The sequence below is a fragment of the Mercenaria mercenaria genome, chromosome 1, assembly GCF_021730395.1.
Source record: "Mercenaria mercenaria strain notata chromosome 1, MADL_Memer_1, whole genome shotgun sequence".
Lineage (NCBI taxonomy): Eukaryota > Metazoa > Mollusca > Bivalvia > Venerida > Veneridae > Mercenaria > Mercenaria mercenaria.
In genome coordinates this window covers 16,392,688-16,415,721 of record NC_069361.1, presented here as the reverse complement: position 1 = coordinate 16,415,721, position 23,034 = coordinate 16,392,688, and the positions used below count along the sequence as shown (strand labels likewise).

The 23,034-nt window shown below is 35.1% G+C and overlaps 1 protein-coding gene across 1 annotated transcript in view; it reads left to right on the top strand.

The window, feature by feature from the left end:
- Positions 1–23,034, top strand: part of LOC123544891 (uncharacterized) — a 46,204-nt gene that overhangs the window by 12,189 nt on the left and 10,981 nt on the right. Inside the window, exons 4-12 of the mRNA XM_045331018.2 lie at positions 4,503–4,541; positions 9,136–9,347; positions 12,731–12,814; positions 13,770–13,825; positions 14,756–14,824; positions 16,340–16,511; positions 16,746–16,872; positions 19,796–19,918; positions 20,509–20,627. Of these exons, the coding sequence (XP_045186953.2) occupies positions 4,503–4,541; positions 9,136–9,347; positions 12,731–12,814; positions 13,770–13,825; positions 14,756–14,824; positions 16,340–16,511; positions 16,746–16,872; positions 19,796–19,918; positions 20,509–20,627 (1,001 nt within the window). The remainder of the gene's footprint in view (positions 1–4,502; positions 4,542–9,135; positions 9,348–12,730; positions 12,815–13,769; positions 13,826–14,755; positions 14,825–16,339; positions 16,512–16,745; positions 16,873–19,795; positions 19,919–20,508; positions 20,628–23,034) is intronic.

The following is a 23,034-nucleotide window of genomic DNA, read 5'->3' as shown; positions in this document are numbered from 1 at the left end:
GTGGCGCTGCATGCAACTGCAACCCACTCATAACAATACATATATGTAGGTCGGTACACGTGTCAAGACTTTAACAGAGGCAACTGTACTTGGCAAAATTGCAAATTTCCTATGTATGCTCAAAATGTTCGGGGCCCCATCCAGACATCACATGCTCTAAACAAGGTTCATTGTAATGAACCAGTCTGGTTACTCACTGGGTGGGCAGTTTCGCCCAACACAGCGAATCTTTTCGCGGCAGACCTTGTTAGACGGGGGCAGTTACGGAGGCCCAAGAAAAAATTAACATTTCTTCAAAACCTAGCTCTTCACCGAACAGATTTAATTTGGACGTTCTAATTTGGCCCAAAACACCAGTAAACGTAACGCCCTTAAAAAGCATTTAAAAAACTATGACGTCACCAAGCAGATTTCCTATTAGATGGATTATGAATGGTTTTTCGTTACAGTATGCGGTCCACGTATCGCACGGGTTTTCAAAAATTTGCGTTAAACTTTGTTAAATCCCGATATCATAAAAACTACAATACAAAAAAAAAATTTAAAAAACAGGTAGGGTGGCTGGCCCATTCAAAAAAAGGCCGTTACCTAATTAATCATTTCCCCCATAGGATTAGTGCCAAAGAAAACACCGGGAAAGGTATCGAATGATACATCCTTATCATATCCGTCAGGAGATTCGGTGAACGATTACATAGACCCTACTTTGTGTTCTGTACAATACACACACTTCGACGAAGCGGTGAATTAGTACAGGATTTGGGACGTAATTGAAAATTTATTAAAAACTGTATTAAAAGTGCATATAGGCTAATACCTATAAAACTGACTGATTTGAATTATTAGGCTTCGTTTTGAAGAAAAATATTATTTTGATAAAGCGCTTCCTTTTGGTGCCTCAATCAGTTGTATCACTTTTGAAAGATTTGCAAGATTTCTTGAATTTTGTGTCAAATCGAAACTCAAATCAGGTGGTCTATTACATTATTTAGACGATTTTTTGGGCGGAGACAAATAAAACGTATCATGTACTGCTGCACTTCAAACGTTTTAGGAGATACCATGATAGAATTAGGTGTGCCTTTGGCCGAGGAAAAAAGGGGAGGCCCCGGGACTGAGGTATTAGTTTTTCTAGGGCTGGAGTTAGACTCAACCAAATGCCGTTCGTATCCATCTTCAAAAATCCAAGAACTAATGCAAAAAAATTAAAGAAATTTTGCTAATCCAAAAACAACACTAAAGAAAATACAATCACTTATGGTTCTCTGACTTTTGTTGCCGCGCAATCACTATGGGTAGACCCTTTTATCCGTCGTTTGATAAACGCGACCTGTGGATTAACGAAACCATATCATCATATAAGGATAAAAAAAAGAACTATGCTTAGATCTGTCAATGTGGGTTGATTTTCTTGCAGAATTTTAACGGAATTTCTGTATTTCATGACCGCTTTTGGGTATCGAATGCAGATGTCCAACTGTTTTTAGATAGCGCTGCTGGTGAAAACTTAGGGTTCGGCATATATTTTCAAGGTCACTGGTCGCACGCTAAATGGCCTAAAGCATGGCACGATTCGGGTAAATTAGGCAGATATAACAGTTTTAGAACTGTTTCCAATCTTAGCGGTACTGTATATTTGGGGTGCAGATTTTTCCAATAAAAAGATAAAATTCAATTGTGATAATCAGGCAGTAGTACAAATTTGAACAAATTAACTTCAAAATCAGAAACAGTGATGTGCCTGGTCAGGGGTATTGACGCTACGATTTTTAAAACTAAATATCTTAATTAAAGCTTTTTATGTCCTGGTCGTAAAACCCAAATCTGTGATGCACTGTCTCGTTTTCAGTTGAACAGATTCAGAAAAATAGTCCCAGACGCGGATCAAGAGCCATGTCCCGTTCCACACTTTCCCATGGAAAATCTTCGACGTCGAGCTAGACAGCTATTCGATAGGAATTGCATATAACTCCAGGTCAAAATATAACACAGCTGTAAATGCTTTTTATGAACTTTCGGTCTATTTATGGGTTAAAAAATCAACTACCTATTCCTGTCCAAACTTACGCTGTTTATAGCTTATTTCTTTGAGAAAGGACTCTCACCGAAATCAATATCTACTTATGTAGGGGCATCAATTTTTATCATAAACTTCACGGTTTTTTATGATTTTTAACAGTATTTTATTGTCAAAAATTGCTGGGAAAGGGTTTTCACAGGAGTCGCACTACACGAGATAAGCGTGCTCCGCTGACCAAGCCCGTTTTTATTCGCTGTTTGTAGGTCACTCTCGGAAGTATGTTATGACAACTATGAAGTAAAGCTATTTCACGCACTTTTTACCTTAGCGTATTTCCCGGGTTTGTTTCGGGTCAGTGAACTTGTTTAAAGTAAACAAACACCAGTCGAAATTGCATTACAGCGGGAAAGATTTATATGTTACGAAAGATGATTGTTTAATCATTCGATTACACCGTTATAAAACAAATCAAGGAGTAAACCGGTAAAACTTAAAGTTGCCAAAACAAGCTGACAATTTGTGCCCAGTCAAAGCATTTAAAAGGGAAATTTTTGTCAGTGAGGCCCAAACGTTCAAGCTCCACTTTTTGTCATCGGGGTGGGTCTGTTACACCCAGGACTCAATTCTCTGCAGTCTTAGCAAAGCCATCAGTAAAACCGGCTTTTTAAGTGCACGTACAAAACACAAGTTTTAGGATAGGTAGAGCCACTGATCTAGCTTCTGATGGATACCCGTCGGAAATCATAATGAAACTTGGTAGATGGACATCCAATTGCGTTAATCTCTATGTTCGAACAAGTATTAGCCTGGGAGGTCTTATAGGGTTTCAATACAGTTAGTCTGTTTCACAACAGTAGTAATTTACATTCCAAAAAGTAATGTTTTTTCATTAATTCGATTTTATCTCCGAAAAAGTTTATTCAGATGTCTGGGTTGTGGGCGACTCGATCCCGTTCTGGGCCCGGAGGTGATCAGCGTGTTTTGCTTACTTTTGTTTACAAAAACTGATAATTATAATGGAAACAAATATTGTTTCATAAAGTTTAATACATCTATTGTCTGGCGATAAGTTACAAGCACTGTATTTTCGGCGTTGGTTACTCTTATGTGGTTACTCTTATGATGTTATGTGGCTAGGGTTGAATAGGTTTGCCCATAGTACTTGGGGAATCTAGTTTTGTATTGCGTATTGCTTTGTATGCGTTATCAACCCCCTAGCATGCAACTTACTGCTTTCCTTCACGCAGTGGTTTTGGTATGTGGTGACTCGTCATTTCCCGGGTACCTGGATCGTGTTTTGGTTAAAAATATCATGCCGTGACTACTGGCCCCGAAGTTGCCGTGCATTGCCACTATTATGTTAAAGCTAGTCAAGTATTGCTACCTCGCTATGTCCGACAGTTACAGAGTTACGTTATGTTGAAATAAAGCAGTATGCTACCACTTAATGAGAGTGTAAATTATTTGGGACAGTGCAGGTTTGTGTAATAGTTTGCGATATTTGCAAGACGCGCCTGGTTCCTTCCCGGGTTTCGTTATCACAAATTGGCGAGATACCTTGTCAAGTATATGTTTTTTAGCGGCCATACAATACCCAAAAATTTTGTTTTTTTAGTAAATGTTTATTTGTTTGGTTTATGATATATAAAGTATTAACATTGTAAAAATGAAATACTACCGTGTAGTAATTAAAAGGTATAAAGCATGGTTTATTTGTAATCCTTCGAGTATTAAATAATTCAAAAAATAAAGTCTTAACATTAGCATGAAATGTCTGGTTTACTTTATTTGCTTGTTTGTTTTGGGTTTAACACCGTTTTTCAACAGTACTGGTTTACTTTAATCATGGTTAAATATCTCAAAAATAAGCACACGGACCTATACATTTTATTTCATCAAATTATAGGCCATGTCTTTATTTACAACTGTGAGAAGTTTCATCAAAATCTACATTGTAGAAAAATTTCTATTTGCGAAAATATTATGAAAGTTATGATTTTCCCATAGACTCCCATTATGAAATATTGTGCGAGGTCCCTATTTTTTTAAATCAGTCTAGCAAAAAATCAAGCACACACCCTATCTTTTTTATTTGCTGAATTTTCTAGGTACATGTATATTCTTAAGTTTTGAAAAATCAGAGTTTAATCAAATTCTACATTGTAGAAACAATTTCGATTCAAACATGCAGAACTACCTTAACAAAGAAATTTTGTGAAAATGCATCATATGTAAGCATGTTTCTCACAAACTTTCTTTAATAAACGTTTTCAAGCTCTGCACACATCTTTGGTTTCAATATGTATAATAAGAGGTTCAGGTAAAGTTTTTGTATGTAAGTTAGCATTAAGTGTAACTAATTTCAAATAGCCTGCAATTCACCTTGTCATGCATGTACTATGGTGATTGATTATGTACCAAATTTCTTCTGAATTCTAAATGGTGTAAAGTCTGTATTATCAATATTTATTTTAAATTTCAGTTAGCACCAAGTCTGCCATTGACAGGACTCAGTTAGAAGGTTGTTTATCATTGTTTGTTGTTAGGCCTAAAAAAAAAGTTCTTTGTTTCTGGTAACATGCTCAAAAAAATTAGGGTAGGTAGGTTGAATTTTTTTTTTTTTTTTTTTGATTTTTTTTTATATTAAGGGAGACTTTTCGGAAATTACTTTTGTGTCAAAAAATGAATACAAACAAGGGGGTTATGCCTTTAGAGCATCAGTTAGTTGATTTCTAACATTACTGGCCATGTTTAAAGCATAAAAATTGCAGTTTGCAACTTTTTGTTAAAAAGTTGAAAAAAATATTCTCCCAAGCCAATAAAAACATTTATGGTCGGGCCAAAAATTTAGGGTAGGTCAGGAAATCGGAAACAAATAATTTTTTTTTACACCTAAGTGAGTTATGCTTATGGACAATAATGACTTTTTTTCACTCCCAGTAAAATGTGTGATAAATTTTGATATCATACTCACACTGGTTATTCGGGTACCTACTCGTGTGAGCGATACCGCCCTCGTGTGATTAATGTACATGTTGGTGAACAGGAAATTCACACCTATAACAGGTAATTATTCCGTATTTTATTGAAGATTTGAAAAGTTTTAGTATTAAATGTGTAAGATCATACCTTAATTATATCCATGTCAAATATCTATCTCATATATTCTGAATAACTGTGAAAAAAATACGTTTTTTGTCGCGGAAATGAAGATATTTTAAGGCGATGGTATATATTTTCACGATTAATGGTATTATTTTGGATTTTATTAGGATTTTTTTGTTAGGAAAATGAAAAGCAGTCATTCTGTGTATTAGTCATTGCTTTCATTTCACAAAAACTTGAAGCACAGTCAAATTAGATCGATTTTTTCGAAGACAGTGTCTAGAAAATAAGATACCTCTGATGATGTACCATGGTACCATGCTCGTTGTTTCTGTCAAACCAGCAGATACCGTCCTCGTTATTGAAATGAACATTACATTGACGCAGATCCCTTTTCTGAAATTTAGCGATAATATGCAATGACCAGCTAGGATGAAAAAAAAAAAAAAGCGACGAGAAATTTTGCTTGTTCTTGGTAACCATTTGTACATTATTTCAAAGTTATTACAGCTCGTCTGATACTTAAACTTTAGCAAAATATCATCTTACCTGTCTTATAATCTGTTGCTAATTCTGTATTGCAAATGGTGATTATGAATCTAAAGGCAGTAAGTTAAAGTATAAAAAACCAATCTACTCTTATCTTTTGCCATTGTAGATTACAAGAAAGCGTTTGATTCTGTCGATCGTATGTGTTTATGGAATAAATTACTACAGCATAGCATTAATGGGAAAGTCTTTAAAGCTGTATATTATGCAATATATGATAAAGCCAAATCTTGTGTAAAGAGTAGCAGTAGTCTATCAAATTTCTTTATTAACTCAACTGGTGTATGACAAGGTGAAAATTTATCACCGATATTATTTTCTGTTTTCTAGAATGATTTAGTCTCATATATGTCCAATTATTGTTCAGGACTAGTGGAATTATCAAACAATGCATAGGACCTGCTAAGTGATGATATTTCAGAAATGTTCTTCAAGCTATTTTTGTTACTTTATGCAGATGATACATTGTTATTTGTTTTGTTAAATTTGTTGTTATTATAATGCTGATGCCGTATGGGCCTAGTTATAAATAAAATCTTGAAATCTTGAATCTCACAGATTTCCTCCTAGACGTACAGTACATTTAACGTTTACAACCGCTGTGAGGAGTGTGTGAACAAACAATAAAAAGAGATAGAATCTGATACCCAGACTTCCATATCTACTTCTGTTTCTTCAGTTACTCACCTGTAAGACACTTATACAGTAGTGTATATTGTATGCACTTGTAAACAAGTCGCCTAATAAGCACTACCTTAATGGCGGGTGCGCCTATGAACAGAGGCGAATATTACAAGATACGATAAAAGGCAGATTTATGAAGCCGAAGCATCTCCCAAAACGAATACATGTCGAGAGAGAGAGGATCCACTTTCCCTTTCAGGAAGAAAAAAAAAAGGTCTTAACATAAGCACTTTTGCTCGGTGTGCGACAAATTTGGTCGTTTTCATAATGAGACTAAAGGAGAAAAAGAAGAACTTCAAGAAGGCAAGATGATAGAATGCATAGAACAGGGGCGTCGGAAGGTGTTTGATATTGGGGCCGCGAGGGGGGTAGGGCAACCCCCTGAATTTTTTTTAAAACAGGATCATAAATGGTGAGTTCTTGTGCATTTTAAGGGTACTGAATCGCATCTCAAGTCTCCAGTATTTTCTTACTATTTACATGGCTATAAGCAAAATAAAGTTTAATAAACTCTTATCAGAATTAATAATGTATAACGCAATACAAAGAATGCATGTATGTTTTTTTTTGTATTTAATGTATTGAACAATAATCATTCATGTTACATTCATTTCTTATTTTTGTTTGAAATACCATTTTTTTTTTAGTAAAAACAATTTATGTTATTAATTCCTTACATCTTAGCGGTGTGATAAATCTTAACACTTACCTCTTTCATTAAATAAAAACATGATAATTATTTTTTCTGAATTTTATAAGTTAATACCTTAGATCTTTGCGGCTGGGTATAGATTAAACATTCCATTGACTAAAGACATGCCAATTAAAAACATGCTGATTTGTTCATGCGTAATTAAGTCCAATCACGGACACGTGTGTATGACTCCAATTAACACCCCCGATGGTGTCACCGTCACCATGGTAACACACTAATCTGGACAGCGTGTATTGTTTAACGCGAAGCAAAATTTAATATACTATACAAAATATTGGGTCCGCGGACCTGCGACTCCAACTTATGAATTTACAAAAAATCGTTTTTGGGCAAATTATTGGGGCCGCGGTTGCGGCCCCTGCGGCCCCACTTCCGACGCCCCTGTAGAATAGAGGGTGGGTGTGAGGGAAGATTTAATATTGGTGAAATACTGCTAACACGGTCCACTCCCATTCTTTACATCTTTAAAGTTAAAATTCTAATCAAATAGATCTACTAAAGGTCGGCTTTCATATTTTCCAGTTCTTATTTCCAGATCCTCAAAGCAATTACCTTCATGTTCATTGACATAACAAGGACGGTACCCATATGCAAACGGGTAGGTATCTTTGTTTATTTTCATCCATCGTCAGAGGTACCATCAAAAACAGCAACAGGATGCATATAATTGAAATTTTATCAACAAAAACAACTTGCAGGTACATGATCCAAACGTTTTATAGTTGAGTATGTATAGTTCCACAAAGGTGAGTGGTAAATTCAGTTATCTCAACTTTGAACAAAGAAAAATACGTCTCAAAACGTCAAAATACGTGAATTTCGCTACATTTCTTCAAATTTTATAGTCATATCAATATTATTTAGGATTGATATTTTCACCAGTGCGAATTAATGCATTGCCATGGACGAATCTGTCTTTAAAATGTTAACATTCTTAAATATGTGTCATACGTTGGCATTGTTTTTATATACCCTAAACAACATACATGTACATAAATCACACGAGGGCGGTACCGCTCACACGAGTAGGTACCCGAATAACCAGTGTGATACTGAAACAAACAATATCCTCAATGTAATCTTCCAACAAAAAACAATAGGGAAAAGTACTGGTAAGTGCTGCAAATTCTACCTTTAATTAATTATACAACACTCCTCATTAGGCCTGAAAAAAAGATTGTTTGTTTCCAGTAATATGCACCCCCCCACCCCCAATTTTTTTTTTGATTTTTTTTTTACAGTGAAGAAAGAGCAACATAAAGTGAAAAGTATAAAAAATAGCGAAAACATCGACTTTTTTACTAAAGCCATGAAAACATTCAGTTGCGGGAAATTTTCAGGGTATGTCATGTTACCAGCAAGAAGCATTTTTTTTAGGCCTTAATGAAATTTTATACTGTATGGATCTTGTTATATGTTTGAGCGATAACCCAGCTGAGCAGTATAGGGCCATCATCGCTCTCTTGTTCTCTCTTAAAGTACCTTTTTATTAAATCAATCAGAAAATTATGTTAGAACTAAAACAGCTTTTGTAGAAACCAATGAATGCAATAGGGTTATTAATACAGTACCTTTATCTGTTTTTGTTCAATGTTTTTGGCTTGAGTGCATTTTGCTAAACCTGGATTCTATGAGGTGTACGTGCCAAGTTTTATCTGGTCCTGCAAATCCTCAAGAGAAAGAGGTATAATTGCAGATGAAAAGTACTGTTTAATTATCCTTTTACTAAATACCTTTACATATTTATAGCCACTGTAATTGACTATTATTTTAGACAAATAAGACTGAAAACTTGTTTTAAATGATGAACTTTCTGATGCATGGTACATCAAGATACCAGGATCTAATGCCATAATTTGATGAAGAGACTAAGGCAAGTGGTCTCACTGTTGAATATTTTTCCATATTTAATGGAGCAGAATACAATGTTTCGTACTTATTTGTGAAACACAAGCTGTATAAATAAAAGTATATTATTTGCTTTATAAAAACAATTGAAATTGTTATGAATGAATGAATCTTGCAAAAGTCCACAAATGTAACAGTGTATTATTTCTTTCAGGCAAATGTAGGAACCCAGCATTATACAGCATACTTGAATACATGCAGTCTCTGGAAAATGAGAGCCATCTTTGTATACAGAATCCATGTGACCTTGAAGGTGAAGGTCACCATTCAGTGCAGCAGAACCTGCTTCTGGAAGGAGAAAGATTAAAAGTGCTACATGAGGTCAAAAGGTCAAAACAGATAGAAGACTCCACACTTCATTTAAGGGTAAAACATGTACACCTAAATGCTTAGAATAACCTGTTCTTGTCAGCCCTAATCAAAGATAAAATAATCAGTCATGTTTCAAATCTAAATTAGTAGATGTCATTGCAAAAGAAAAGAAAACCCTGTTAAAAGTGATTACAGAGAGTTGTTAGAAAATCCCACATTGTAGCCCAAATATGTGAAGTGGATGGAATGTAATTCTATTCTATAATTTTACTTGTAAAATGTAATAGGTTTAATATAAAAGCAGTTTGATCTGGGTTACAGTATTTGGCTCGAGTAGATTTTGCCAAGTAAGGTCACATGTTGCACAGAAGTGCCGAGTGTGATCTGGCCTGTAAAAATCCTTAGGAGTTGAGTACAATATTGCAGATCTAGTAACTCTTATGACATGCCTCCACCTTTTGTCTGCTGTTTTGGTTTGACCAAGAAACATCACCCTTACAGGAGAAAAAGGCCTACTGCGTACTCTTGCTGTGTACATACAGCGTATATGATGTGTACTGAAATCAAGGGCTTTAAATAGTACGCAGGATATACACCGCACATACACCGATAGTACGTTTGTAGTACACTTTTGACATGCAAATGAGCTCTGCCACGTACTACTTGCTGCGTACATGCTGTGGACTACATAGTACACATGATGTATGCTGGAGGAATTTAGTATGCGGGAAATAGTACACAGCATGTACGCGGCACATACACTTTTCACATGCAAATGAGCCTGTGGTGTACTACCCCTGCGGCGTACATGCTGTGTACTCCTGGCCCGAGTCCTGCGGCGTACATGCTGTGTACTCCTGCTGCATACATGCTGTGTACTCTTGTGGCGAAACTGCTGTGATAATGTAAATTCCTTACCCCACCAACTTTCGTATGCAAATGCTGATCATTTGGGCAGAAAAAAAAACAGAAAAAAAGGTAAGTGACATGCATCAATAAGTATTTACCCTTACCAAAATAATGTAGATTGATGTTATCAAATAAATAAGTATGCTTTTCTTCATCCACTTTTCAATGAAATAAATTAATTTTTGTAGCATGTAATTTGGTAAACATTTGAAGAAAATGGCGTAACTGCATCAAGGGGAAACAACTTTAATGCAACTAAATATAAGTGTTATGATTTATTATAGACGATGTGTGCGTAGTATGTATTTATTTTGATTAAAATCCATCTGAGAACAATCTAGGACTGGAATTATATAAGCATTTATACACTTTTACGTCCGTAAAAAGTATCGCACCAAAAAATTTTGGATTGATTTTTTCCAGTGGGGCGAGCGCAATTAGCCAAAAACGTTCTGAAAATATACGAGCGGCAAATCCGATGAACAACTTTTTAGTTTAGTGAGGCCTTAATGAGTTAACATAATGAGCATTAAAGCCTTTATAAAACATGATAGAATGGTGTTCTGCTTTAGAGTATTCAAATAACAGTGAGAGCTATTAATTCTTCTCATTCGGGCGCTGTTGAGGCATTATCTTGGTAATTATTTCATGTATTAAAATGTAATGCAACAAAGTTCAAATAAGGCTTTTCAATTATCCAAGTTAGAAAGCTCCAGGATTAATTCAAAATGAAAAAGAATATATTTTTACACTGCATGCAAGGTGCAGCTCAGAAATCACTAAGATTATAGCTTCAAACATGAACATTGCAAATAGTTTGGCAAATTTTCATTGTTCAGAATACTGGTAATCTGAACTATTCTATGCTATTAAGATAAAAGTTACTCGGAAATCAAGTTCTTGCTTCCAAAAAAAAAAAAAAAATGTACAAATCCTTCCTGCATGAAGTGTACTTCAGACTTTTACCTAAAAAAATTCAAAGTATAAACACCAAAAGAAAATGAACAAGTCCCTCCTGCGTATATGAAGTTTACTTCAGACTTTAGCTTATAAAAAAAAAAAACTAAGTATAAATGCCAAAAGAAATTGTACAAGTCTTTCCCGCGTATATGAAGTGTACTGCACAAATTTCAAAGTATCTGCGGTGTACATGCAGTGTACTATTTTCTTGTACAAGTCCCTACTGCATACATGCAGTGTACTCCTTAAATTTTCAGAGTCTGAACTGCGTACTTGAAGTGTACTAGTGACCTTCTGCGTACATGCTGTGTACTCGTCGAAATAGTACGTGGCATGTACGCGGCATGCAGTGTATGTAAAATGTACTCCTCTGGCGTACTACTGTGTTCGTGGCATATACACAGCAAATATGCAGCATGTACGCCACAGAGGCTTGCTTCTGTAACAGCAAGGTTTATCGATGTTTGAATATGACTGAAATGGTATTTTGTGTGCACTATTTAGAATTGTGTCGGGTTGCATTAATGAATGAATGTAGTGTGGCAACACGCACAATATGGGATTTAGTGTACAATACGGATGTGAGATTGGAGCTATAATAAATGTATTTATTATACACCTATATAAATTCTGTAAAAAATTGGGTTGTATTTCACAATTAAATATGAACGGACAGACAAAAATTCTGTATTGTACCTTTTAAACTCCGTATTGTACCTTCCATATTGTATGCTGCCAGACTATTTTCATAAATATGCATGACCCGACACATTTCTATAAATAGCGCACATAAAAACTTCACTAAGTTTCATTTTTATATCAATAAATATTGAGATTTCGTTCAAAGACAAAACAAGAATCGAAATGGTAAAGGTATATAATAAATGGTCATTATAACAGTAGCTAGATCTGGGACTTTGTATTCGGCTCTCATGGATTTTGCAAGGTTGGATCACACTTGGCGCTTGCGCGCCTCGTGATATCCGATCTGGCAAAATCCACTCGAGCCGAATACAAAGTCCCAGATCAAGCTACTGTTATAATAACCCTATTATATACTTAACCAATAGTGCAAGGGAAGCAAATCTTTTAACTTGTATTGGTATATTTTGTCTAAAGTGACGTCCCTTGTAAATGGAGTTTTGACGTGCTTAACAACATTTTCATGTGGACATATAAAAGATATGAATGGTAGAAATTTAGATAAATCTATCAGTTTCACAATTGTGTACTTTATTTTAATGATAGCATGTATATTTTTATGGAATGGCCCTTCTGGTGATTTTGCATCATTTCATAATGCAGGTAGCAAGTTTAAATAATATAAAATGTGCTGTATTTGGGAAGAAGGGAAAAATTCATAGATTGGTTCCTGAACTGTTAGTTTTCGTTATTGATAAAAGACATATATACTGTTAATTATTCTATATTTAGGAATATTAGTATGTGTTACATAAAATGAAGAAGTGTACAACTCTACACAGATATACTGTTTTATATTTTAGGTCTGTGTCATACAATAATGAAGGAGCATACACACATGCACTGTTACATTGTTTATATTCTAGGTTCACCAGTCTGTGTTACACATGATGAAGGCATGCGCACATATACACAGTCACATGGCACAAATCAGAATTTTCAGACCAAAGGTTTGTCTTTCTCATAAATATAAGGTTCATAATTCACTTCTTACCTCATGTAGTTTTTTACTCATTTGCTGTAAGCATAAAATTTATCAATGCAGTAATATTTGAGCCACGCCATGAGAAAACCAACATAGTGGCTTTGCGACCAGGATGGATCCATACTGTTCACTTTCAAAGCCTATTGCAATTAGAGAAACTGTTAGCGAACAGCATGGATCCTGACCAGACTGCGCAGATGCGCAGGCTGGTCTGTTTCCATGCTGGTCGCAAACCCACTATGTAGGTTTTCTGATGGCGCGGCTCATTTCTATGATGCCTGAAACCACACAAAACACATTTTTAGCTTTAATACCTGAACCAAACTTATCTATTAGTATTAGGTGAATGCGATAGTGCAAGGGAAACTATTCTTTTAAGTTGTGTTGGTATATATTTGCTACAAGTGACTTCCCTTGAAAATGGTATTTAGATGTATGGCATTACCAAGGTGCCTACTTGTGCTTGAGAAATTGTATTGGGACATTTAAAAAAAAAATGAATGATAGAAATTTAGATAAATCAGCTAGGTTCACAACTGTGTACTTCTTTTAATGATACCCTGAACAAATACTATATATAGTTTATATAATATTTTCTGCCTGATCTGTATGAATGAAATGGTCAGAATATTTGACTGTCATTATGACATATTCAAGGTCAAACAGTCAAGATCAGATGTGCAACTTAAGATGGCCCTGTTGTTTAGTTTAAAGGACATGCTCAATGAATAATTTTGAACAGAAAAACGCAGAACAAAATAGTAAAAAAGAAATTATAATTGCCTGTTTTTTTGTGCACTTTATCTATTAAAAATTCACCAGTAGATAGAGGTTTATTTCAGTGAAGCATCTAAATGTTACATTGCTAGTAAGTCAGCTGTTAATAATCTTGATAATTATGTACAATAATTGTTTGACAGGTAGATATGAGTTTTACAATGAAAGTTGGAGAGGCAGTGTCTCATACAGTCTTCAGGTGAGAGATTCATTTGCTTGTATTCTACTATTAGATGATACTTTTGTACCCTCTGTTGGGTTTGGAGTCATAATGTTGAATTTTTCAGCTTTTAATGCTGGAGGTAGAGCTGGATAGAGAACCACTGACCTTCAGTAAGCAAGCTAGATGGCTTTATTACATGAAGAATGTTACAACCCACATTTAAGAGGGGCAAGTGATTCGATTTATACCCTTGGTATATGAACAAGGTTAACCCTTCATATAACAATGTGTAATATATGCATGATGAGCTGCACTTGTCTAGGAATTGCAGTCATCAGTTATCTGTAGGTAGGAATTGCACCTCAGTGACCTGTAAGTAAGAATTGCAATCAACAGTATTTTACTAGACTGGCTCCCGTCCCTATGTTTGTTCTTATTTACATATGTCAGTTTTCTTCATTAAGAGGGAAGTAACTACAGAAGGTTGTTTCTACATTGACTTTTTTTATTGCCCATGGTTCAGCCATCAGACAAAACTGTGCTATTTTAGAGGTTTAAAAGTTTCTTATAAAATGTTTCCAGTATTAATATAAAAGATAACCATGCAGCCAGGGAGCCAGGCTAGTATTTTACTGTCTGTAAGTAAATTGTAAGTCAAAAGATGCTACCAGTTGCTCATTTCCCATGGTATCTCAAAAGCTTTTCTACCATCCCTATTGTAGTCAAAAGATGTAACAAGGTAACATTCTTCAAGGCAAAATGTTAATAGTGTGAAATTAAGAATATAAGAGTTAGGCATAAAAGTGCTAGGAAAAATGAATTTACTGTTGTTTTGCATATTGGACAATTAAATTGTTCTTTTTTTAAAAGAGATATAAAATCATGGCATTTTAGATAAGATGATGTATAAACTGGATTGCAAATCTGGTATTGCCATAGCATTGTTTACCTGAAGTATATTTTCAGGGTAGAAAACAGGAAAAAACTTTCACAGTGGTTGCCTTCTGTTGTTACAGACTCTGCATTTTATCTGCAGTGAGTATTTAATAGTATCTTTCTCAGTTTATAATTATGACCTATATAATGATACTTTAAGTTACTTTGATTTGTCTAGTGGTTTTTATTTTCACTTAAGTAATTGAATGTATTAGATAGTTTTTCAGTTAAAACGTTAACTGCTTGTATATTTACCATTACCAAAAGACATCCAATTAACAAATGAGTGTATTAGTTAAATTTAAATTGATGAAAAGAGTAAGCTTATGTTCTGTTTATCCTGTTTAATAAACCCTCACCAAACTTTGTTTGTGGGGAGCTATGTAGGAATAGTTTTGTCCTATCCCATCATGTCCTATCTCTGGAACCGATACAGGTATATTACAGTATGTTTGTAGGATCATAAGACAATTGTACATACTGAGTCACTTAGTTGTTTTAAATCATTTCCTCCTTTCCCCAAATTGACATTTCTTTTAATGTTTTTGAAACTTATCCATGCATTTTATTAAATTTTCACACAAGTATTTGATGTCATTGTGTTAGTTTACACATCAAGTTCTATGACTGCCTTACATTTGACCAAATTATTCCCCTTTTTGACTTCGAAAATGTGGCACAGTTGATGATTTCTTTGCACATCTCTGAAACCAATGAAGATATTGTATTGTATGTTCAAAGCAGGTTGTAAGGATCATGATTCAAGTTCATTTAGCATGTACCATAACACTAACTCCTATTTTTAGAGCGACTTTTTTAAGAAAAAGTAGAGCTATTGCACCTGCCCCGGCATCACCATCACCGTCGCTGTTGGTTAAAGTTTTTGATAAAGTCAGATATCTCTGTCATTATCAAAGCTATTGACTTGAAACTTAAAATAGTAATTTACTAGAAAAAGTTTAAACCAGGAGAAACAATCCCCTTAACTGTGATTTGAATTTTGATAGAGTTATGCCCCTTTTAAACTTAGAATGTTTTGGTTAAAGTTTTTGATAAAGTCAGATATATCTGTTACTATCAAAGCTTTTGACTTGAAACTTAAAATAGTTATTTACTATCAAAGTCTATCCTCTATGTGAAGGACAGTGATACGATTGCATTTTCACAGGATGGTATCATGTTAATCATTTATATTTCAGGGACAGTGATATGATTGCATTTTCACAGGATGGTATCATGTAGATCCTCTATGTTGCAGGGACAGTGATATGATTGCATTTTCACAGGATGGTATCATGTAGATCCTCTATGTTGCAGGGACAGTGATATGATGGCATTTTCACAGGATTGTATCATGTAGATCCTCTATGTTGCAGGGACAGTGATATGATGGCATTTTCACAGGATTGTATCATGTAGATCCTCTATGTTGCAGGGACAGTGATATGATTGCATTTCCACAGGATGGTATCATGTAGATCCTCTATGTTGCAGGGACAGTGATATGATGGCATTTTCACAGGATTGTATCATGTAAATCATGTATATTTCAGGGACAGTGATATGATTAGAGTTTCACAAGATAATATTATGTAGAGATCCTTTATGTTTCAGGGATAGTGATATGATAGCAGTTTCACAGTCAGTGACACCATGTTGTTTAGATCCTACATTGATCAATGTACAAGTCTTGACTGCACAGAATGAATACAAGAATGCATCTATCAAGTTGTCACCAGTAGCATTATATATCCCTGTAGCAGAATCAGAGTCCAGCTATAGCAAAGTATCCTTTGAGGATAATGTTAGCAGCCGTCATTTGGCCAGTCTCAAGAGTTTTAAAGGAATTATTAAAATAACTGTACCGACTTCACTGTTGTGATTTTACGATTTTGTGAAAATTTTAGCGGACTGGTTTGGATGTGTTCAATTTCATATAATGATATCAAACTAAACGTCAGTTTTATAGTCAGAATATAATGTTCTAAAGATCTTTGTATACAATCTTTAACATGAGAAGTTGACATTTTACGGGCCTGGATATTTGCCACTAGATGTTAATGTAGCCTGCACACTGCTTGAAGATATTGAATGGAGCAAGTATGGCTTGAAAATTGATGGAGAGACTAAAGCAAAAACTTTCAAAGGTAAGTACACTACATAAGTGTTGATTCCATTAGTTTTTGGTACAGTGAGGCAGTAATAATGTATTTCAGTTGAGTCACATATTGATTGGATCCTTTCACTTACATTACAGATAATGTCTCTATTGATTCTCTTCCTGATTTCCTGTATAACCGGTTACTAAAAGTAACATTTTTGCATGATGATTTGAAAAAAAAACCGAGATACTATGTTTTGGCAATGTATGTCAGAAAATATTTTTCAGGTGTTTTATATTTCATAGATGCAGATATTAAGTTGAGTTTTGGTTGTTCTCTTGTCCAACTTTGGTTCCAGGCTGTTGACATTTAGCTCACTAGAGTACTCTGTACTCAATGTTAGACAATTTTTATGATCCAATGTCCATCATCAACTTTCTGTTCCTTAATTAGTCAAATACTCATATTTCATTTTATTAACACATTAATGGCCCCTATTCTTGGGCAATTCTTATGTAACTTGCATTGAAGGTATATGACTACAAAACCTAGCACAGGTTTGATACTGAGCAAGATTAATTCTCTAATACCAGAGTTGTGGCCCTTGATTTATTCAAAATTGCCATATTTAAGTTGTTAAACCTTGTTAACACTCACTAGGTCACATTTAGTGTCAAATCATAGAAAATTTCTATTCACACTCAGAAGGCTACATTTATACCTGCTCAACATTAATCCGGGTCTTTATAAACTTTTTGCAATGTTTGAAACGAGAGGTCAAAACTATGTCTCTAGGTCAAAATATTTATCTTTATCAATTTTTTCTCAGGTTGTAGATTAATGTTTTCTTTTCATCAAAATCTTTGGGTTTTTTTTATCCATTTGAGTATTTCCATACCTGATTGAGCTTTGAAATTCAGATGATCAGTCCTAAAATTAGTGAAGACATGGTTCCTTGTTATGCCCCCCTTCGAAGAAGGTGGGGTATATTGTTTTGCAGATGTCGGTTGGTCGGTTGGAATGTAGACCAATCCGTTTCCAGATGATAACTCAAGAACGCTTGGGCCTAGGATCATGAAAGTTGATAGGGAGGTTGGTCATCACCAGCAGATGACCCCTATTGATTTTGAGATCAATATATTAAAGGTCAAGGTCACAGTGACCCTGAACAGTTAAACGGTTTTCAGGACGATAACTCAAGAACGCATAGGCCTAGGGTCACAAAAGTTAATAGGGAGGTTGGTCATGACCACCAGATGACCCCTATTGATTTTGAGGTCAGTATGTCAAAGGTCAAGATCACATTGACCAGGAACAGTAAAATGGTTTCCGGGCAGTTACTCAAGAACGCTTGGGCCTAGTGTCAGGAAAATTGATAGTTAGGTTGATCATGATCAGCTGATGACCCCTATTGATTTTGAGGTCATTAGGTCAAAGGTCAAGGTAACATTGGCCAGGAATAGTAAAAACGGTTTCTGATCTTCTTGTCTAAAACCACAGAGCCTAGGGCTTTGATATTTAGTATGAAGCATCATCTAGTGGTCCTCTACCAAGATGATTCAAATTATTGCCCTGGGGTCTAATATGGCCCCGCCCCGGGGGTCACATGGTTTATATAGACTTATATAGGGAAAAACTTTGAAAAACCTCTTGTCCAAAACCACAGGGCCTAGGGCTTTGATATTTTGTATGTGACATCATCTAGTGGGCTTCTACTAAGATTGTTCAAATTACCCCCCTAGCGTCAAATATGGCCCCGCCCCGGGGGTCACATGGTTTACATAGACTTAAATAGGGAAAGACTTAATCTTCTTGTTCAAACCACAAAGACTATGGCTTTGATATTTGTAATGTAGCATCATCTAGTGATTCTCTACCACATTTGTTCAAATTATCCCCCTAGGGTCAAATATGGCCCCGCCCTGGGGGTCACATGGTTCATATAGACTTATATAGGGAAAAGCTTTTAAAATCTTCTTGTCAATAACCAACCACATTTAAATTTTGACCACATGTATGGTTTTGAGTGGCAAGATGAACCTTGACATGAGTTGACCTTGACCTAGTGACCTACTTTCAGATTTCTACAGCTACAGCCTTCAAATTTGGACCACATGCATAGTTTTGTGCACCGAAAAAAATTTTTACCTTGACATCGACCTAGTGACCTACTTTCACATTTTTGAAGGTACAGGCTTCAAATTTGGACCACATGCATAGTTTTGTGTTCCGAAATGAAATTTGACCTTGAAATTGACCTAGTGACCTACTTTCACATTTTTGAAGGTACAGGCTTCATATTTTGACCACATGCATAGTTTTGTTTACCGAAATGAACTTTGATCTTGAGATTGACCTAGTGACCTACTTTCACATTTCTGATTGTACAGACTTCAGATTTGGACCGCATGCATATTTTTGTGTTCTGAATTGAAATTTGACATTGATTTTTACCTACTACTTACTTTCACATTTCTCAAGCTACAGCCTCCAAATTTGAAGCACATGCATATTTCTGTCTACCGAAATGAACTTTGACCTTAATATTGATCTAATGACCTACTTTCACATTTCTCAAGCCACAGCTTTCAAATTTGGACCACGTACACATTATTTTGTACCGAAATGAAATTTGACCTTTATTTTGACCTTGAGCTAGTCTTGAAATTTGGAACATTCAAAAATGGCTCAGTGGATGGCACCAAGATCACTTTGTAATCTCTTGTTAGGTTAAAGGTCAAGGTCAGATTAAACCAGAATGGTATAACTTTTGTTTACAGTGAGCATATAATTTCTGTTCCTTGTGCAATTACTAAATGCATCAAGGGGGGCATTTCGTGTTCGATGAGCTCTTGTAGTCTAAAATTTTGCTTACTTTTTCATCATGAAGGTTTATCTCAGATTTACGTTTATTCTATATTGGCATTGCTCATATTTTCTCCTACCAGTGTTGCTGTTTGTATTGCAGGCTTGTTACCATGTAACACCAATGTTACTCTGAAGTCAACACGGAGTGGCTACGATATGGACCATTTTACCATCCATGTATTCATTCTAATACAGACTGTTGATGCAACTGACATTGCAGCAGGTAATTAAATTGTGTATAGTCTCTCAATAACGTCTGTAAAATCACTGCAAAATGAAACATTGTAACGAAAGTGGTGTCACGGGAAGAGATTGTGTAATCCTTCATTCTAATTATTAAGTATTACCATATCTGAATCAGTTTTAAAATTTATTGTTTTACTATTATGAAAGTGTTTGTTAAAGATTTACAATAATTATGTATTATGGAGACCATTTTGTATTCTAATAAAACTAGAGGTAAACTTCAGTCAGTGCCAGAGGGTAATGCTGGTAAAGGGTGTGCCAGTGCTTCGCCCATTGGTAAAGAATTTGAGGGTTGTTGTACTTTTCATCACTCTCATGAAAAGACACCATCAAACTTAGCCTAATAATATTTTGATAGGTTGTGCTCTATGCTTCCAAAGGATTTCTTACAGATTTAATTCAATTTTAAGGTTACACAGTGTGTAAGTGCACCTTCCTTCATTCATGTTCTTATGACTTTATTAATTTGATAAGAATTAAATTTGCTTATAAAACACACACAGAACCTGCTAGTAATCATTTCTGTAGACATGATAAAATAATTGTCAAGTTTTTGTTCGTTTTCAGATTACCAGCAAGTGAATGAGAATTTGCAGTCAGTGTTGAAGGAACATAGACACACTGTGATCAGTGTAATACAGGGAGCCTTAGACAAATTACTACAACCTGTCCTCAACAAGGCAAAGGTTTTTAGTTTATAATAATTTATTTTAGCTTGTTTGTGATGAAAGTTTTGAGTCCACCTCCTGGAAAAACTGGTACTGGTGTCATATGAGAAGGCATGGTTGTGACCCCATGGGGCTCGAACACAGGACCTCCAAGTTGAGTGGCTGTCACCTTAACCACTAGACACAGCTCTCCTTACACGAAGGTATTTAACCTGTCCTATCTTTTACATCTGTATTACATCAATACATGAGGTAGAGCCTACTGTGTAAAAACATTTCAAAGTTGTTTAGATATACCCATATAACTTCTTAGAAGTATTAAATAGTTGCATTTCCAAAGCATTAAAGAAAATTATTGAATGTATGTTAAAAGTAGGCACATTATACTGTAATTTGAAGTTGTTCTTAATAATTATTGATTGGATTCTGATGAATCTTCACAATGACAAAGGATATTGATAGGAAGTTATGTGTACAAGAACCATAATGCTATATCTTGCTTACATTTAAAAATATTTTCACTCGTTAAATGCATGTATACAATTACAGAGGACAGGAGAACTGCAATGTCAAAGGCTCATAACTCTATTTTGTCTCATTTTTTCAATCATACCCCTTTATTTTTATCATACTGGTCATAAAGATTACCCAGGAACTTTACAAAAGATTAGGTTTATATCTCACATTGTCCAAGTACAATAGATCTACCTGATCTTTTGAATTTCTGAAGGATTTTCAAGCGATTAAGTTAGCACAAATGTTTGCCATAATTAGTCTACATTCAGAAGGAAACTTTCAATGGTTCAAGCAAAATTATTTTGTCAGCTACATATCTTTATAACCCTTGAAAAAAATCAATTTACTATTAAAGAGCAAATATTTCCCAGTATGAGACAACTAGTAGAATTTTCAGTCAGTTCAAGGTCAACACATCTCCTTGTACTATGGCCAGATGCAAGTTAACCTTTACATTTAAATGAAATAGCATGAGTAGACATACGAAACTTTTCCATTTTAGTGAAGTCTCATAGAGAGAAATGCTAAACCTGTCCATTTTAGTGAAGTCTCATGGAGAGACATGCTAAATCTGTCCATTTTAGTGAAGTGGCATGGAGAGACATGCTAAATCTGTCCATTTTAGTGAAGTCTCATAGAGAGACATGCTAAATCTATCCATTTTAGTAAAGTGACATGGAGAGACATGGAAAATCTGTCCATTTTAGTGAAGTGGCATGGAAATCATGCTAAACCTGTCCATTTTAGTGAAGTGACATAGAAAGACATGCTAAATTTGTCCATTTTAGTGAAGTGACATAGAAAGACATGCTAAATCTGTCCATTTTAGTGAAGTAGCATGGAGAGGCATGCTAAAGTGAAGTGGCATTATATGAAAATCCTTTCCATTTAAATGAGGTGGCATATAAAAACATGCAAAACCTTAGGTGGCATAGGGAGAATCCAAAACCTTTCAATTTCAATAAGGTGGCATAGGAAGAATCGAAAACCTTTCAATTTCAATAAGGTGGCATAGGGAGAATCGAAAACCTTTCAATTTCAATAAGATGGCATAGGGAGAATCGAAAACCTTCCAATTTCAATAAGGTGGCATAGGGAGAATGGAAAACCTTTCAATTTCAATAAGGTGGCATAGGGAGAATGGAAAACCTTTCAGTTTCAGTAAGGTGGCATAGGGAGAATCGAAAACCTTTCAATTTCAATAAGGTGGCATAGGGAGAATCGAAAACCTTTCAATTTCAATAAGGTGGCATAGGGAGAAACGAAAACCTTTCAATTTCAATAAGGTGGCATAGGAAGAATCGAAAACCTTTCAATTTCAATAAGGTGGCATAGGGAGAAAAGAAAACCTTTCAGCATAGGGAGAATCGAAACCTTTCAGTTTCAGTAAGGTGGCATAGGGAGAATCGAAACCTTTCAGTTTCAGTAAGGTGGCATAGGGAGAATCGAAAACCTTTCAATTTCAATAAGGTGGCATAGGGAGAATCCAAAACCTTTCAGTTTCAATAAGGTGGCATAGGAAGAATCAAAAACCTTTCAATTTCAATAAGGTGGCATAGGGAGAATCAAAAACCTTTCAGTTTCAATAAGATGGCATAGGGAGAATCCAAAACCTTTCAATTTAAATGAAGTTGGATGAGGATACATGCATTTTCTTCTAGGACCATCATACTGTGATGTATTGATGAATGTTTACAGTCGGTTAGATTTAAAATCAGTATACATTTATGTACATTTAAGACCCACTTTATTGTTAATTAATTGATGACTGTTTAAGTTTGTTATGGTTTAACCTGCTTTATGAATATGCAAGAACCACATGTTGTGAACTAATCAGTGACTGTTCATTGTCAATGATGTTGTTAAAAATACCAAGATGTATTCTAATGATAAAAAAATCAGTAACATA